Source organism: Thalassophryne amazonica, chromosome 13 (genome assembly GCF_902500255.1).
Source record: "Thalassophryne amazonica chromosome 13, fThaAma1.1, whole genome shotgun sequence".
Taxonomy (NCBI): domain Eukaryota; kingdom Metazoa; phylum Chordata; class Actinopteri; order Batrachoidiformes; family Batrachoididae; genus Thalassophryne; species Thalassophryne amazonica.
This window is the reverse complement of record NC_047115.1, coordinates 3,563,151-3,582,927: the sequence shown is the minus strand read 5'-3', so window position 1 is coordinate 3,582,927 and position 19,777 is coordinate 3,563,151. Positions and strand designations below refer to the sequence as shown.

General features: G+C 47.1%; 1 protein-coding gene and 1 long non-coding RNA gene across 2 annotated transcripts in view; one reads left to right on the top strand and one right to left on the bottom strand.

The window, feature by feature from the left end:
• The window catches only part of LOC117523308 (ninein-like), a 142,377-nt gene that overhangs the window by 65,905 nt on the left and 56,695 nt on the right, over positions 1 to 19,777 (bottom strand). Inside the window, 4 exon segments of the mRNA XM_034184796.1 lie at positions 6,491 to 6,661; positions 9,020 to 9,148; positions 9,230 to 9,360; positions 11,631 to 11,685. Coding sequence (XP_034040687.1) covers positions 6,491 to 6,661; positions 9,020 to 9,148; positions 9,230 to 9,360; positions 11,631 to 11,685 — 486 coding nt within the window.
• On the top strand, positions 6,086 to 9,351 carry LOC117523309. Its single transcript, XR_004564472.1, has 3 exons — positions 6,086 to 6,218; positions 9,041 to 9,112; positions 9,233 to 9,351. It is a non-coding gene; the product is annotated as an uncharacterized LOC117523309 (long non-coding RNA).

Genomic DNA, 19,777 nt, shown 5'->3' with positions numbered 1-19,777 from the left:
CTTTACATTGTAAGGCAAGGCCATACAATAATTAAGTAAAAACCCCAACGGTCAAAACGACCCCCTGTGAGCAAGCACTTGGCGACAGTGGGAAGGAAAAACTCCCTTTTAACAGGAAGAAACCTCCAGCAGAACCAGGCTCAGGGAGGGGCAGTCTTCTGCTGGGACTGGTTGGGGCTGAGGGAGAGAACCAGGAAAAAGACATGCTGTGGAGGGGAGCAGAGATCAATCACTAATGATTAAATGCAGAGTGGTGCATACAGAGCAAAAAGAGAAAGAAACAGTGCATCATGGGAACCCCCCAGCAGTCTAAGTCTATAGCAGCATAACTAAGGGATGGTTCAGGGTCACCTGATCCAGCCCTAACTATAAGCTTTAGCAAAAAGGAAAGTTTTAAGCCTAATCTTAAAAGTAGAGAGGGTGTCTGTCTCCCTGATCTGAATTGGGAGCTGGTTCCACAGGAGAGGAGCCTGAAAGCTGAAGGCTCTGCCTCCCATTCTACTCTTACAAACCCTAGGAACTACAAGTAAGCCTGCAGTCTGAGAGCGAAGCGCTCTATTGGGGTGATATGGTACTATGAGGTCCCTAAGATAAGATGGGACCTGATTATTAAAAACCTTATAAGTAAGAAGAAGAATTTTAAATTCTATTCTAGAATTAACAGGAAGCCAATGAAGAGAGGCCAATATGGGTGAGATATGCTCTCTCCTTCTAGTCCCCGTCAGTACTCTAGCTGCAGCATTTTGAATTAACTGAAGGCTTTTCAGGGAACTTTTAGGACAACCTGATAGTAATGAATTACAATAGTCCAGCCTAGAGGAAATAAATGCATGAATTAGTTTTTCAGCATCACTCTGAGACAAGACCTTTCTAATTTTAGAGATATTGCGTAAATGCAAAAAAGCAGTCCTACATATTTGTTTAATATGCGCTTTGAATGACATATCCTGATCAAAAATGACTCCAAGATTTCTCACAGTATTACTAGAGGTCAGGGTTATGCCATCCAGAGTAAGGATCTGGTTAGACACCATGTTTCTAAGATTTGTGGGGCCAAGTACAATAACTTCAGTTTTATCTGAGTTTAAAAGCAGGAAATTAGAGGTCATCCATGTCTTTATGTCTGTAAGACAATCCTGCAGTTTAGCTAATTGGTGTGTGTCCTCTGCCTTCATGGATAGATAAAGCTGGGTATCATCTGCGTAACAATGAAAATTTAAGCAATGCCGTCTAATAATACTGCCTAAGGGAAGCATGTATAAAGTGAATAAAATTGGTCCTAGCACAGAACCTTGTGGAACTCCATAATTAACCTTAGTCTGTGAAGAAGATTCCCCATTTACATGAACAAATTGTAATCTATTAGATAAATATGATTCAAACCACCGCAGCGCAGTGCCTTTAATACCTATGGCATGCTCTAATCTCTGTAATAACATTTTATGGTCAACAGTATCAAAAGCAGCACTGAGGTTTAACAGAACAAGCACAGAGATGAGCACTGCATCTTTATCAGGCGGGCCGGTTGCGGCACCGGTCGGCATCACCGCGATTGCTCTCACTGCCTCCGATGCGCTTACTGCGGGCTCGGTAAACGCCACTCACACCGCCCTCCTCTCTGCTGTGCTGAGCTGCACCAAATCTGGCAACAGGTCCAGAGACTACGCTCGCTGTTTTGATCCGGATGTTGACCACAGCCGCAGAGCTCCGTGGCCACCGAGAGAGGACTTGGATTCTTTGCGGGTCCCGCATGTGTACCTCCGGAGGCAGTGAGCGAAGGGAGAACATGTGCATTGTGTTCTGCGTGTGTCTGTTTATAATCTTCTCGCACAGAAGAAAAAAGAGAGTGTTTACACAGGAGAGAAAAGTAAGAAAATGTTAATGCCTGTTTGAGAAAAGTGTATAAAGTGTGTAGTGAGGGGGTTTGCAGCCTTAAAACATCTATAATAATTGTAAAAACTAGCGCTAATTCGCGGATTTCGCTTATCGCGGGTTATTTTTAGAACGTAACTTCCGCGATAAACGAGGGACCACTGTAGATAACCGTCTGATATAACCGATGTCAAAATACAACACTGCCATCTACTGGTGCCCAGACGCTCAGTACTTAAACTGGGCTTACACTGTGTGACTTTTGGCCCTTTTTCAGCCGATTTTTCCCCGTGCGAGAATTTTTTGGATCGCGCCGAGTTTCAGCTTAATCGTGCGTCCTGCATCGTGTAGTATACATGGAGTAACAAGCTGCGTATAACCTCTAACGACCACCTCCTGATCGCGGACCCGGCATCACGAGGAGGCGTTTGGGGGCGACGCCCCCTCACGTCACCAATCCCGCCCCCTCGGATGTGAGAGTTATCAAAAAAATAAAAAAGAAAGAAAAAGAAATACTGGAAAATATAGCAAAATATTAGTTATTCAATATTATTATCACTTTACCGGGGCGTTGCTGGGCCGGTATCGTAGATTTACGTCGACGGTAACTGGCTATACCCGCCCACTATGCATAAACAAATGACGTCATAGCGTGCGCAGCCCAAGAACTGTCCGCAGAGGGGAAAAAAAAAAAAACCAAAACACTGTCCGCAGAGGAAAAGATGAAAATGCGAGAAGTGTGTTTTGGTCCCAATATGGATATTCCGGATGATTTTCTCATGGATGGTACGACAATGAACAGCAGCTAAAGCAGCCAGCTTGATGAGGACGCACTGGCTAAATTGGAGAGCAGCACGCGCCAGCTAGCCGAGAGCCGACACGACAAAAGTTAAGTGAGCCAATTTTTTACGTATGCGTTACGTGTTGTGTATCTCAGTAAAAAGTGATAATAATGCAAATAACATGCTGTTGTCGTGTGGTATGCATTTTCTTAGTCCCTCCGTTCACGGGCAGTCGCCCGCAGTGACAGATATTAAAGTTATGTATTGTTGTAAATATATCTACATGAAAGGTTTATCTTTGACCCGTTGTGTGACTGTCAGGCCCAATTGCGCTGTGTTTGCTCTTGTGATGGAGGGCTGTATGTGGGGTCAATCTACTGTCTTGTGTCGTTTCTCAGATCAGTTGTTGGTTTGGTTTTGTGGTATGCAGGAGATCACTTGACCGATGGTCTATATGTTCAAATAATAATTAAAAAATACTGTCATCACTCTTTACTCTTAGTCAGTCTCTTACAACGGTGTAGCCTAAATACACGAGCTTTCCAGGAGCGCACCCAATTCATTATGCATGCTCAGAGGCACGTCCCCTCCGGTGCGCACTTTTTTGGGGGGGGGCACCCTGACCCCCTGTGATAAACTCATTGCCCCCTTAATATTTTTTTTCTGGCGCCGGGCCTGCCTGATCGGCAGTCGTATGGTCGGATGAAAATCAAACCTGTCTGATATTCTGGTCGGCCGTCGTGAGGGTATCCCACTGCTGAAGTGCTACAAATGTTCCAACCTCTCGCACTGTGCCCGTGCAAACATTGGAGAGAGCATAAACAGTGATCATCTCTTTGGGAGAGCAGCTTCTGTTTCTCTTTTCCCCCCTTTCTTCAACTCATGTAAAGTCTTGTCCAACGTGTGGTTTTTGAACGTACAATGTGAGCAGTCAGATCGTATCAGAGCATCGGGCCGTACAGTGTGAGAACATAAATCGTGCGCTCTGAACTTTTAGACCGTGCGGCTTTGTCGTACAGTTTGAGCTGGAGCCAAGTACACTGAACACTACTGGCCAGTAGATGGCAGCAGAGACCATGAAAACTTGCCAAAACAAAATTCCAGATAATTCGTGTCTGCTACGTTTAACCCTCTGGGGCCGATGCCGTTGTATACAACGGCTAAGACCAAGCTTTACTAAATTATAAATAACTTTTTAATGATATGAGATAGAAACTTACTTTTTTTTTGCTCAAAAGTTAACTCTGCGGACTTTCGAGCCAGCCATCAAATTTCAAATTTATTAATTTATATAGCGCCAATTCACGATAAAATCGTCCCAAGGCGCTTCACACAAAAAACAAATTAAAAATTTAAAACACACACACACAAAAAAAAGAAAGACAACCATAGAAGAATACAAGAATAAAAACACTTCATAATACCAATGATAAAACAGAGAAAACAAATGAGTCTTTAAACATGACTTAAAAATCTCCACAGTATCCGACTGCCGAATGTGTGCTGGGAGATCGTTCCACAGAGCTGGAGCACGGTAGGAGAAAGCTCTGTGACCGGCAGACCATCAGCCATCTTTGTACTCCTCATAGAAGCTGTATGATGATGTGTGCAATGTGAGTGTCCAATCAGAATTGGTTCACCGTCACATGGTTTTCCAAGATCCAATCGTAGGGCAGATTCACCTCATGTGAAAAGCCAAAGATTGTTTTCAGGAGTGATATGTTACTAGTTGGCCCGTCCCCTGGGTGCTCCAATGAGTACATACTATTGGGCTCCAAATGCGCCCTGTGCCATTACGCACAGCGATCACTGAAAGCAGACGGAGCAGATGGAGAGCCTCTCATGACAATCTCACATGCTCAACCAAAGAGTGTGTAACTATCAGGATTGCTCCACTAGTTTGCATGTGAATGTTACTGGATAACTCTGTTGCTTTTATCATGAAGACAAAAAAACATAGACCATTTTGTTTTAGACTACGGGCACTTATTATGTCCTTTGATCATATTGTATGAAAAACAGAAAAAAGGGGAAATTTCACACTTTTATAGTTATCTTTACAATGAAAGTGTGTTAAGAAATTTGTTCTAGTAGTCTATGATGACTTTTTCACCTTTTTTCAGCATCATTATATGCAAATATTGCCGTTTTGTGCTTGTCCCACACCCAGACTTTTGATCTTCAATGATAAATGAATGGTAAAAAAATGTTTTTTCTAATGTTTTAAAATATCTCTGAATAAAATATCAGTAAAATAATCAAAACATAATTGGGGTATTCAATGTCATACAACTGTTGTGATTTTTTTAAACAAAATGTAGTTGTCCCACACTATTGCCGTAATTTCCACCACAACACTAATGTCCCTTTAAACAGTTTGTATGAAAGATTGTTTGGGTAGTTTCTATGGAGATAAACAGTGACATCAGAGCACATGTATATAGCGCCAAATCATAACAAACAGTTGCCCCAAGGCACTTTATATTGTAAGGCAATGGTGTGGTGGAAATTACATTTACAAGGCCAATAGTGCCCATAGTTAAAGAATCACCCATATATTGTTCAAAATGTGCATTTGTGTTTACTGTTTGAACCTTTTTGTTGTACAGTCTTTCACACAAGACCTCAAATTACCTTTATAAAGTGTCAAAACAGTTGTTTATTATAGTTTGCTGTGTTTTTTGAATAAATGCATGTGGAAAATTATTTTTCCGCTTTACTTTTTCCTTATTTTTGATTGTAAACCTTTATTACACTTATAAAACACAACAAAAGCATATATTATGAAAGCACAGGTTGTCCTGAAAAAAGAGACATAAAACTTGATTGTGGGATACAGGGAGAGCTGTTAACAGCAATAATAAAACATTTATGCCAGGTGAGTGAACTGTCCAAAAAATGCCCTCGGACCCCAGAGGGTTAAGATGCGTGGAATTTAATGAACGCAAACTGAATTTCTGGCATCTTATATATATTACTCTGGAACAAAGATGACAGACTGTTTGACTTAAGCAGGACTCTAAATAGCAAACAGGAATCGATTGTAATGATTCCAATAGAAAATAATGGAGAAGCAACCTGGGCTTCTTCTAGCATTTTTACATAAAACAAACACAATAACAACGTCTATAAACCCAGAGAATATATTCACGAGAGTTTTAGGCACAATATACAAAGAGTTTAATGCTGTTGTCCGTGTGGAGCCTGATCAGAGCATCTCAAATGCATTTCTCCTGTCGTGACTGTACCGGGATTACCCATAATGCACTGCTAGGCACAGCATGTCCACACTAAAACCTTCAAAATTAGTGCATTACTTTTTATAAAACTTGAAGACATGACGTTAATTTAAATAACTTGTCCAAATTTAGTTCAAACTGTATGCCTCTGGATAACTTGGGCGATAGTGCCAGCGTATCAGTATGGGGTCAAAAGAAATTAGCTTTTTTCTTTTCTGTGACCAGTTCTCCTTTGCCTGCAGAGGATAGAGCGGTTTCTTCTAGAACCAGCTCTCCTCTGTTTACGGAGGATAGGACTGCGCATCTACTAGAAAACATTTAACAGGTAGGTACTCAACTGATTTTATATTTCATAAATGTTTGTAACTATTCAGCTTTATTTACGTTGTTAGCAGTCTAAAAATTATCAGACCAAAACTTATTGGAAGATAATTGGTCCGATGACGGTTTTCAAAGTTATCTAAAAAGATAATCCAATAATGAAAACATTATCTTAGATAATTAGCGGTTAGCGGATTAGCGGAACCGTGCCCACCATTGCCCTTACGTGATTTCATCTGCGTGTTACACAACAGTATAGACTGAGCAGGTTCCAACCTGAAGGATGTCCCGGCTGTTCCGGATCCCCTCCTCCATCCACAGGGCGACGACCTGCTCAGGGCTGGTACATCCCGAGCCATCATCCAACCGGCTGAGGATACGACAACCCACTGTGGCTGTCAGCAGTGAGGGTGCCGTGGAGCACGACGAGGACTCTCCTGACTCCGCCTGGGACGGAAAGCAGACTCACGTTAGTCAACATTCAGCGCTGGGAAACAAGAGACTGTTTCTAAGTGTCACTTAGCCCAAACAAGCTGAGATACACTGAATGCCGACCGAAAAAACCTCACGTCTCCTCAGAGGCCAAGACCCTTAAACCAGCAGCAGTGAACAGTTCTCACGTGGTAACATTTAATCTGGATTATCATGGTTTCACTCTGAGACAGCCCCGTCCCGTCCCGACACAGCGGCTCAGAACTAGAAAAACAAAAAATTCCCCTCAACACACACACACACAAGTAAAAAAAAAGTGATCCAAAGTAAACTGACTGCAAAAGTGATGATCCATATTAAAGACAATCCCATTGATTCCAGTATTGTGGCATAAATAGACAATGTCACAAAAACTGTGTCCCTGTCCAAAGACTTATGGACCTGACTGCACCTTGATGTTTGTGCAGCCTGCAGTCAGAACCACAGGGTCAGAACCTGGTGTAGTCCACGGGCCAAGCAGGCTCTAAGGAGACTAACGCACACTTCCAGTCCAGCCTCAGTGTACCAGGACCTACATACAAAAGTATGGTGGCCATCCAGGTTACCAGCTGTGCCTGGGTCTTTACATTTATGTGTTTATGGTCTCTGCAGTGTTAAACTCTGCCGTTCTGTGCAGACAGCGGGTCGGGCCGCACCGAGTGTCTGCAGCAGCCACACCGACGCTCTACTTTTCACACATGAACACACTTCAGCACACTGTTTGTTTCCTATGTTTTAGTTCAATACTCCCTTGTTGTTTTTGTAATCCTTCACCTGTGAGCGGCTGTAGGTCCCCGTGGCGTGCGGCGTGTTTGTTTTCATCCACGTTATTAAGGCACATCCTGAGATCAGACCTGACGTACAGTACATGATTCCTCTCCTGAGTTAACACTGACAGCTGCCATCGACTGTTTTTCCTCCTGCACTATGACACGTCTATCTGAGCCCCGCCCACCTGAGCAGACTAATCGCTGTCAGCTGCAGCAGTCTTTTACGAGTCGTCATTCCAACACCCCTGAGTGGACAGGTGGAGCTGAGTTCAAGAGTTCCTCCTAAAAATCAGAAAGCATGGAGCTTTTCAGTGACAGTCAGTTTTACTGATGAGACCAGAACGTGACCCTGTTTTCATTTTTCTGTTATATACTGTTTAAACGCAGTACTTATAAAAATACTTAATTTCAGTGTAACCATACAGACAATGTTTTATTCTCACAATAGAATTATAATTTTCCTCTGAAAGACAGAAATGCATAACAGAAGAATTTGTAAGTCTGTTTTCTTAAGTGGGCAGGTCAGTAAGCAGACAGGTAGGTGTCAGTCGGTTCACCTGTCGTTCAGGAAGTGGATCTGCTGCACAGTCAATGGGTGGGGGTCCACATCGTCCACAGGCCAATCAGGTTTTTAGTATCGCTTAAGGGGAATAAACACCACGACCAATCCGGGCTCAGTTTACATGACATACACACAAAGGTATGGCGGCCATGCAGGGTTTTAGCTGTAGCCAGGTGGAAGTCAATGAAGGACTGTCAACATTTAAAAATGCTCCAGTCATACTGAAAAGTATACAGCACCTATCAGGATAAATAAATGGAACAGGTTTGACTGTTAAATGGTTGGTCTCCAAGGTAAAACAAACAAGGTCAAACAAGGTCAATGTCCACTGGAATGTGATAATGAAGCATAACAAGTGGAGCAAACTATTCATTGTTGGAACCATATTAACTCAACCAATAATTTGTATCCCCGTTTTTAAACAAACTGAAGCAACTTTAACTTTTGATCCTTGTACAAACTGAAACTGACCTTTGCCACCATGTTTGCTGTTTTTCAATAACATTCAGTCATAGTTAGCCCAAACTTATACCTTTATGGACTCTTCATGCTCAAACAGATAATGTGCTGTACGTTTTACTGACCTCCACCTGGCTATAGCTGCCACCCTGGGATGGCCACCATACAAATGTGAGTAGGTCGTGTACACTGAGGCTGGACATACTGCAGTAGGTCAAAACTGACTTCAATATCACTCACCAACCTACTTCAAATAAGTAGGTTGGTGACTGAGTAGACGGGTTGGTAGGTCTTGCAGACAGCTGGTGCTTTGATTCATGCATCAGTAGGAATGTTCATGTGTCTGTCAGTAGGTCAATACGCACAAAGGACAGCACATAATTAGGTCAGCTCACTTGTGGGTATTTAGGTCAGTAGGGAGGCTGGTTGTTAACTAAGTGGCCAGCTGGTAGTTAGCTCTGTCAGAGTGGTTATTAGGTTAGCTGGGTAGTACACTGGTGAGTCTGTTTGTTAATAAAAGCATTGTTTCTGTGAGTGTCTGACCCTCAGCATCGCCCTCTGCAGGTCAGCAGGTCGTTTGGGGGTGGAGCTACACAGAGCCATCTGGAAGTCCTTGAGGCTGACTCTGCCATCCAGGTCAGCATTCAGCTTTTGGAGCAACACGTCCAGCTCCTGGATCACAGGGTCACAGGTCAAGTGAAGAAAACCATGATTGTCTAATTCTTTTATTTTTTGTTGGCGCACTTTTCGTACCAGAGCATTTAGCGGCTGCAGTCCGAGGTGATCGCACACGGCCTCCAGCAGACCTCCTCTTTCACTGATGCTGGGTTCCCCATGCTCCTCCTTCACCCTGTGGCTCTCTGCTGTCACCTGCTGTTCAGCATCTGAACAACATAACATTTTATTAAAAACTTCCTCCAGGGTCCAACGTTCTCATCATCTGTACCGACACATTTACTAAAAACCTGCTGGACTTTGTGCTTCATCCCAGTGATTCTTCACTTATAAAACAATATTTGCTGCTAACATTAGTCAAATCAAATCAAATCAATTTTATTTATATAGCGCCAAATCACAACAAAAAGTTGCCCCAAAGCGCTTTATATTGTAAGGCAAAAGCCATACAATAATTACAGAAAAACCTCAACGGTCAAAACGACCCCTATGAGCAAGCACTTGGCGACAGTGGGAAGGAAATTACATTACAGGACATTAGTGCCTGAGATACTTAGTTTTACTTTGGTCTGATTATTTTTTTACACTGTGAGAGTGTAAATGAAGGTCAGGTCAGGTCAGGCAAGCCCAGATTAGGGCGTATGTGCTGAGACCACGTGTCTTCACATCCACACTACAAAACCACCCCGGGTCCTGGAAAGCAACCACCCAGGCAAACAGTTGGTCCACCTCTTAACGGGTGACTGTGTGTGTGTGTGTGTTTGAATGGGGAGGTTATGGTCTAGTGGTTAAGCGCTGAGCTTGAGACCAGAGGATCCTCAGTTCAAACCCCAGCCTGACTGGAAAATCAGTAGGGGCCCTTGGGCAAGGTTCTAAATCCCCTAGTTGCTCCCGGTGTGCAGTGAGCGCCTTGTATGGCAGCAGCCTGACATCGATGTGTGAGTGTGTTTGTGTGAATGGGTGAATGTGAGGTATAACTGAAAAGCACTCTGAGCGTCTGATGCAGATGGAAAAGCGCTCTATATATATATATATATATATATATATAATACAAATAATGGATGGTAAGGAGTCCAACGTAGAGAATATGTAAGTCTCGGCTACGCCTCGTCCAATATAACTTTTCTGAATCCAATATTTCTCTATGTTAGACTCCTTACCATCCATTATTTGTATTTTTATATATATATATATATATATATATATATATATATATATATATATATATATATATATATATATATGAAATTTTCATTTTAGGTGCATGTCCACTGTGAGAGACATAATCTAAAAAAAAATCCAGAAATCACAATGTAGGATTTTTTTAAGAATTTATTTGTATGTTACTGCTGCAAATAAGTATTTGATCCCCTACCAACCAGCAAGAATTCTGTCTCTCACAGACCTGTTAGTTTTTCTTTAAGAAGCCCTCTTATTCTGCACTCTTTACCTGTATTAATTGCACATGTTTGAACTTGTTACCTGTATAAAAGACACCTGTTCAATCACACTCCAACCTGTCCACCATAGCCAAGACCAAAGAGCTGTCTAAGAACACCAGGGACAAAACTGTAGACCTGCACAAGGCTGGGATGGACTACAGGACAACAGGCAAGCAGCTTGGTAGAAGACAACAACTGTTATGATTATTTATTAGAAAGTGGAAGAAACACAAGATGACTGTCAATCTCCCTCGGCCTGGGATTCCATGCAAGATCTCACTTTGTGTGGTGTGTGTATATTTTATATATATATATATATATATATATATATATATATATATATATATATATATATATATATATATATATATATATATATATATATAAAAGCAGTCCATTTTCCATTTATGTATAAAACTGTGGATACTGCACATAAATAAATATCGCCCTCGTTCCAAGTGTGTCATGTGACCTGGCTGTTTGGTTCCATTCAAAGCTCTAACAGCAGCTGGGTAGAAACTGTTTTTCAGTCTGTTTGTTCTTGTTTTAATGGTCCTGTACCGTCTGCCTGATGGCAGCTGCTCAAACAGAGAGTGTCCAGGGTGGGCCGAGCTCTTTAGGATGGTCTTGGCTCTCCTGAGACAGTCAGAGCCAATGAAGGTCCCCCAGTGTGGGTAGAGGGCACCCAGTGTCAGAGTCATAAATCTACAGTGGCTTTACAGATGGGCTTTAAATCCATCGTGGCACCACTATGGCCATGTGGTGCGTTTCTCTGGACACACAAACTTCAATACTGAGGCCACCAGGGCGATGTTGAGGACACGCACACGTCAGCTGCAGCAGATTGATGGCTGATGTTTGGAGCCAGAGATGGACTGCTGCTCTCCCTGAGTGGTTGCCATCCAGGACCCAAAGCAGTACCACAAAGTGGTGCATATATCAGTGCACAGGTATGCAGGTAGCATGGAACTGAACCCTGGTCTCTCGGTTGGATGTCTATTCAGCCTGAAGGTGGACTGAAGATGAACAATGAGTACCTTGTGGTTGTACGTTGTCCCTCTGACGTCCTATGTCCTCGTCAGACTTCAAGCTCTGCAGAGAAACACAGAGGCTTTATTTTAATGTGTCGTCTTGTTTTTTAAACTCACGTGACCGAACAGCTGGTTAATGCCGTGTGGAGGAGATGTGGGAAAACCAGCCTGGAACGTTCAATGAAACAAGCTTCATCAGAACTGAATCACAGTCCTGAGTCTGCGTGAGAGAGTCAAACTACCTGCTGAGGACAGACATGTCCGTCCTGACGCTGACACTGACTGTGCTTCGCTGATTTGTACATTAACTAATCAAAAATGTCACCATTCATGACATGTGCAGCATTCCTCTTTTCTCACAGCTGAACATCGTGTTTCGTCTTCAAGAGGTTTCTATCTGTCATCCCAATAAAAAGAGTTCCGAACTGGATAAGGACAAACAAACAGGAGCAACAAGACAAAGAAGAACAAAAATCTGGCAGTTTAAGGAAATGTTTTGTGTCTACTCCTCTTTTCTGTGGAATCTTCTGTTTTTTCTGCTGTAAGTCAGACCAAACTATCTCACTAAATTTAACAATGAACCACTTCACTGAAATGCAGTGAGGACACAATGAAGCCACCAGCAGGGGGCACTGAATCAGCCAAACAGCATTAAAAAAACATTCAAAACCAGCTGCTGCATCCAGAAGTTAAAAACAAAACTGAGCCTTCTGAGCTTCTTTTTTTTAAATTCTGCTCTAACAGCAGCTGAAACATTCATTTGTGCCAGAAAAAGTCTGCCAGAGAAAAAGAGCGAGAGTGAAGGATCTCTGATCTGCAGCCAAACCAAACACAGCCGCCAGCAGCCACATTCCTCACAATCCCACATCCTGAAAACCCTCCAGACAGACCTCGCTGAGCCGTCCCACAGACCAGGTACTCACTCAGTCACCTCCTGGACTCACCACGTCCACACAAAGACCTCTGCAGGACACTCACTGGATCCCCAAACCACTTTCCTTCAGAATATTTGTGTGTGAATATGCAGCAAATTAAAGACTGGATTTAGAACAACTTTTGTTAAAAAAAAATCCTTGCAGTTTATGTTGTGATTTTTTCATTATTTTGTGGTCAACATATCTGAAGATAACGGACACATTTTAGTCCATGTCCATAAGGCTGAGTGACCAGTCTGATGATCTGTTTTAGGTGTTGATCAGGATCCTGATGTACATCCTGCATTTTGCAACATTTCAGTTTCTGACACATGATCAGGACCTGCTTCAAATGTGAATTTTTACAGGGTGAAGTTAAAGAAGGGACCAGTGCGCATGCTGACACATGCTACCTGCCTGCATGATGGACCTCAGATCTGAATCTGCTCTGATGAAATGTTCTTCTGATGTGCTTGGACAGATGGTTCTTTGTGTGTGTGTCTTTATTTCAGCGGAACTGCAGACTCTGAGCCGCTGTGTCCACAGCAGGAATCCACTGTGGATTTTACCACCGTACAGACAGACCCCTCGCTCTCACTGCCTCCGATGCGCTTACCGAGTCTGCGGGCTCGGTAAGCACTGCAGCTGGCCACTCACTCCGCCCCCCTCTCTGCTGTGTGGAGCTGTGGCCAACTCCAGCAACAGGTCCAGAGACTACGCTCGCTGTTTTGATGCGGAGAGCTCTGGCAGCCCATAAGGATAGACTTCTTGCGGAAAAATCCACAGCGCCGCAGGGTTTCGGTAACCGCAGCCGCAGAGCTCCATGGCCACTGAGAGACCTTTGTATCTTTTTAATGACTTGGATTCTCTGGGGGTCCCACATCCGTACCCCGCAACGGTAACAACAGCAGCAGTGTGAGCAAGGGGAGAGAGTTTGTCCACCATGGGCAAGGACAGGTCCAGTCTGGGACAGATCCAGTCAAGGACAGATCCAGTCAGAGACAGATCCGGTCTGAGACAGATCCAGTCTGAGACAGATCCAGTCAGGGATAGGTCTGGTCTGGGACAGATCCAGTCTGGGACAGGTCTGGTCTGACACACATCTAGTCTGAGACTGATCCAGTCCGGGACAGATCCAGTCAGAGACAGATCTGGTCTGAGACAGATCCAGTCAGGGACAGGTCTGGTCTGGGACAGATCCAGTCAGGGACAGATCCAGCCTGAGACACATCTAGTCTGAGACAGATGCAGTCAGGGACAGATCCAGTCTGGGACAGGTCCAGTCTGAGACACATCTAGTCTGAGACAGATGCAGTCAGAGACAGATCCAGTCTGAGACACATCCAGTCTGAGACAGATCCAGTCTGGGACAGATCCAGTCTGGGACAGATGTAGTCTGAGACAGATCCAGTCTGGAACAGATCCAGTCTGAGACACATCTAGTCTGAGACAGATGCAGTCAGGGACTGATCCAGTCTGGGACAGATCCGGTCTGGGACAGGTCCGGTCTGAGACACATCTAGTCTGAGACAGATCCAGTCTGGGACGATCCAGTTTGATACACATCTAGTCTGAGACAGATCCAGTCTGAGACACATCTACTCTGAGACAGACCCAGTCTGGGACACATCTCGTCTGAGACAGATGCAGTCAGGGACAGATCCAGTCTGGGACAGATCCAGTCAGGGACAGACCCAGTCTCAGACACATCTAGTCTGAGACAAATGCAGTCAGGGACACATCCAGTCAGGGACAGAACCAGTCTGAGACACATCTAGTCTGAGACAGATCCAGTCAGCGACAGGTGCGGTCTGGGACAGGTCCAGTGTGAGACACATCTAGTCTGAGACAGATGCAGTCAGGGAAAGATCCAGTCTGGGAGAGGTCCAGTCTGAGACACATCTAGTCTGAGACAGATTCAGTCTGGGACAGGTCCAGTCTGAGACACATCTAGTCAGACAGATGCAGTCAGGGACAGATCCAGTCTGGGACAGGTCCGGTCTGGGACAGATCCAGTCTGGGACAGATCCAGTCTGGGACAGATCCAGTCAGGGACAGGTCCAGTCTGAGACACATCTAGTCTGAGACAGAGGCAGTCAGGGACAGGTCCAGTCTCAGACAGATGCAGTCAGGGACAGAGGCAGAAAGGGACAGGTCCAGTCTGAGATCCAGTCAGGGACAGGTCCAGTCTGAGACACATCTAGTCTGAGACAGAGGCAGTCAGGGACAGGTCCAGTCTCAGACAGATGCAGTCAGGGACAGAGGCAGAAAGGGACAGGTCCAGTCTGAGACACATCTAGTCTGAGACAGATGCAGTCAGGGACAGATCCAGTCTGAGACAGACCCAGTCTGAGACACATCTAGTCTGAGACAGATCCAGTCAGGGACAGGTGCGGTCTGGGACAGGTCCAGTCTGGGACAGATCGGGTCTGAGACACATCTAGTCTGAGATCCAGTCTGGGACAGATCCAGTCTGAGACACATCTAGTCTGAGACAGATCCAGTCAGGGACAGATCCAGTCTGGGACAGGTCCGGTCTGGGACAGGTCCAGTCTGAGACAGATGCAGTCAGGGAAATATTCAGTCAGGGACACATCTAGTCTGAGACAGATGCAGTCAGGGACAGATTGGTGCGTTTGTGGCGCGATATTGCATCACGTCGCGTTGCCCTCCTCCCCAAGTTGAAAAATCTGAACTTTTTCATCTTGTCGCGCCTGAGGATTCTACTCGCAGCGGGATGATGAGTTTGGGGAAACGTGACGGGTGACGGACTTCACTCCGCACGTCAAACTAAGTAGCCCTCAGGTTCTGCACTAAGTGTGTTACTGTGTTGGAGGTGGAGGTGTTGTTTTCCCACCTGGAGAGAAAGACTGCAGGTGGCTGACTGTTTACTGGGTGTGTTTTCTTACACACTCATTACATCTGTTCTTCTGCTTCCTGCCAGCAGTACCAGATCCGACAGTCGGAGACGGTGACCACCTGGGGTCTCAGGACTTGACAGCTCCAGTATCCTTCGGGTCCGGTGGCAGTGGAAATCGTGTGGGATCCGGTTCTACTCGGGACGGACGTCTTCTATCCTCGAGCCTGCCCACACATCACCTTGTATATTTTGCTTGTGATCCAAATTCTATGTTTGTCTGTATTTTTGTTGTGCACGTTTCACAACAGTAAAGTGTTGTATTTTTGGCTCATCTATTGTCCGTTCATTTACGCCCCCCTGTTGTGGGTCCGTGTCACTACACCTTCCCAACAGGATATCTCGGCCAATCGTCATGGATCCCGAGGGGCGTCAACCATCTGTTGGACAGCCAATGGAAGAGCAGGGTGCACAGGCGTCTGCAGGAGGCGATTGGTGAGTTGCAGCAAATCCTCACCGCTTTTACTGCTCGATTGGATCTAATGACTGAGCAGAACGTCATCCTCAATCGTAGGATGGAGGCTCTCACCGCGCAAGTGGAAGCGTGTGCTCAGGGCGCTGCTGCAGCTCCTCCTCCAGCTGACCAGGTGCAGAATATAGACATTCCACTGGTCATTCAACGACCCCCCCCACCATCCCCTGAAGCATACATAAGTCCCCCAGAGCCGTATGGGGGTTGTGTGGAGACGTGCGCGGACTTTTTAATGCAGTGTTCGCTCGTCTTTGCACAGCGTCCCGTGATGTACGCGTCAGACGCCAGTAAGGTGGCTTATGTAATTAATTTGCTTCGAGGAGAGGCACGCGCTTGGGCTATGGCGCTATGGGAGCAGAATTCACGGCTCCTTACCTCTTATACTGGGTTTGTGAGGGAGTTCAGAACAGTATTTGATCACCCAAACAGAGGCGAGACTACTTCAACTGCGCTGCTGTCAATGAGACAGGGGCGTCGGAGTGCAACTGAGTATGCGGTCGACTTCCGCATCACAGCTGCAAGGTCCGGCTGGAATACCGCTGCACTCCGCGCCACCTTCGTAAACGGACTGTCGTCAGTCCTGAAGAAGCATCTGGTGGCTAAGGATGAGCTGCGGGATTTAGATGTGATTATTGATCTGGTCATACGATTAGACAATCGGCTAGAGAAACGCCGTCGGGAGCGAGACGAAGGATGTGGTCGGGTACGCGTCGTCCCTCTCCCTTCCGGGTCCGAAAAGGTACCGCCCTCCCCACGCTCCGCTGCCTCAATGCTCCGTGTGGCGACAGCTCCCCCTGCTGACGATGCTATGGACACGAGCAGGGCTAAAGTCAGAGCCACTAACAGACAAAGGAGACTGGCCCGCGGAGAGTGCTTTATCTGCGGCTCAAGCGAGCATCAGCAGAGAGACTGCCCCAAACGGTTAAACACCAACGCCCGCTCTTAGAAACTGGGCTAAGAGTGGGCCAAGAAATTCACGTGGGACAAACCCATCTTTCTGCACGACTCCCAGTTACGATCCTGAGTGGGAATCTAACCCTTCAGGCCCCTGCACTGGTGGACACGGGGTCAGAAGGGAATCTGCTGGACAGCAGATGGGCAAGGGAGGTAGGGCTCCCTCTGGTGGCGCTTCCTTCGCCATTGAAGGTGCGGGCACTAGATGGCACCCTTCTCCCTTTAATCTCACATAAGACACTACCTGTAACTCTGGTAGTGTCTGCTGACGTCTTCAGCAAAGATCTGGCACTCACTCTTCCCCCACACCGTCCATACGATTGCGCCATTGATCTGATCCCGGGCGTTGAGTACCCGTCCAGCAGGCTGTACAACCTCTCACGTCCAGAACGCAAATCAATGGAGACCTACATCCGGGACTCGTTAGCTGCCGGGCTGATCCGGAACTCCACCTCCCCGATGGGTGCAGGTTTCTTTTTTGTGGGCAAGAAAGACGGCGGCCTCCGTCCATGCATTGACTATAGGGGACTGAACAAGATCACGGTTCGCAACCGATACCCTCTGCCCCTGTTAGATTCGGTGTTCACGCCCCTGCATGGAGCCAAAATATTTACAAAACTTGATCTCCGTAATGCTTATCACCTGGTTCGGATCCGGAAGGGAGACAAGTGGAAGACGGCATTTAACACCCCTTTAGGTCACTTTGAGTACATGGTCATGCCGTTCGGTCTCACTAACGCCCCCGCGACGTTTCAGGCTTTGGTAAATGACGTCTTGCGGGACTTCCTGCACCGATTCGTCTTCGTATACCTAGACGATATTCTCATCTTTTCTCCGGATCCTGAGACCCATGTCCAGCATGTACGTCAGGTCCTGCAGCGGTCCTTCCCGGGGTTCATAATCTCCTCCAACTCCGTCGCCCCTGATCCGGCCAAGGTTGTGGCGGTGAGAGATTGGCCCCAACCGACAAGCCGTAGGAAGCTGCAACAGTTCCTCGGCTTTGCGAATTTTAAGGGCTACAGTCAGGTAGTTAGCCCCCTGACAGCTCTGACCTCCTCCAAAGTACCATTTACCTGGTCGGATCGGTGCGAGGCCGCGTTTAGGGAGTTGAAACGTCGGTTTTGGACTGCACCAGTTCTGGTGCAGCCCGATCCTAGTCGCCAGTTTGTGGTAGAAGTGGATGCCTCGGACTCAGGCATAGGAGCCGTGCTGTCCCAGAGCGGGGAGTCCGATCAGATTCTCCATCCTTGTGCCTATTTTTCACGCAGGTTGACCCCAGCTGAACGGAACTATGACGTGGGCAATCGGGAACTCCTCACGGTGAAGGAGGCTCTTGAGGAGTGGAGACATCTGTTAGAGGGAGCCGCAGTACCATTTACGGTTTTCACGGACCACCGGAACCTGGAGTATATCAGGAACGCCAAGCGGCTGAACCCCAGGCAAGCCCGCTGGTCATTGTTCTTCGGGCGTTTTGACTTCCGGATCACCTACCGCCGCGGGACCAAGAACCAAAGATCGGATGCCCTGTCCCGGGTTCACGAAGTCGAAGTCAAAACCGAGCTGTCGGATCCGCCGGAATCCATCATTCCTGAGTCCACTATCGTGGCCACCCTCACCTGGGACGTGGAGAAGACTGTCCGGGAGGCCCTGGCACGGAACCCGGACCCAGGTAACGGACCGAAGAACCGCCTCTACGTCCCACCAGAGGCCAGAGCTGCCGTCCTGGACTTCTGTCACGGTTCCAAACTCTCCTGTCATCTGGGGGTGCGAAGGGCTGTGGCAGTGGTCCGGCAGCGCTTCTGGTGGGCGTCCATGGAAGCCGACATCCGGGAATACGTCCAGGCCAGCACCACCAGCGGTAAAGCTGACCATCAACGGGCACGGGGACTGCTCCAGCCGTTACCCGTGCCCTATCGCCCCTGGTCCCACATCGGCCTGGACTTCGTCACGGGCCTCCCGCCGTCCTAGGACATGACTACCATCTTCACGATAGTGAACCGTTTCTCCAAGGTGGCCCACTTCGTGGCCCTCCTGAAGCTCCCTACAGCCCAGGAGACAGCAGACCTCCTGGTCCACCACGTCGTGCGTCTGCATGGGATACCCGTGGACATCGTCTCGGATCGAGGTCCCCAGTTCTCCTCTCAAGTCTGGAGGAGTTTCTGCAGGGAACTGGGGGCCACCGTGAGCCTCTCGTCCGGGTATCACCCGCAGACCAACGGACAGGCAGAACGGGCCAACCAAGAACTGGAGCAAGCCCTGCGCTGTGTGACGTCCGTGCACCCGGCGGCCTGGAGTGACCATCTGGCCTGGATCGAGTACGCGCATAACAGCCAGGTGTCCTCTGCCACCGGCCTCTCCCCGTTTGAGGTATGTCTGGGGTACCAGCCCCCATTGTTTCCTGTGGTGGAGGGAGAGGTCGGTGTGCCCTCGGTCCAGGCCCACCTGCGGAGGTGCCGTCGGGTGTGGCGCACCGCCCGTTCTGCCTTATTGAAAACCCGGATGAGGGCCAAAGCCCATGCAGATCGCTGGTGCTCCCCGGCCCCTGCATACCAGCCCGGGCAGGAGGTATGACTTTCCACGAAAGACGTTCCTCTACAAGTGGACTCCCCGAAACTCAAGGACAGATACATCGGACCGTTTAAGATCCTCAAAGTCATCAGTCCTGCTGCAGTGAAGCTCCAACTCCCAGCTTCACTGCGGATCCACCCGGTTTTTCATGTCTCCAGAGTGAAACCGTATCACACCTCAGCCCTCTGTGCTCCCGGACCGGTGCCGCCTCCTGCACGGATCATCGACGGGGAGCCGGCTTGGACTGTGCATCGGCTCCTGGACGTCCGTCGAAAGGGCCGGGGTTTCCAGTACTTGGTGGACTGGGAGGTTTATGGACCTGAAGAAC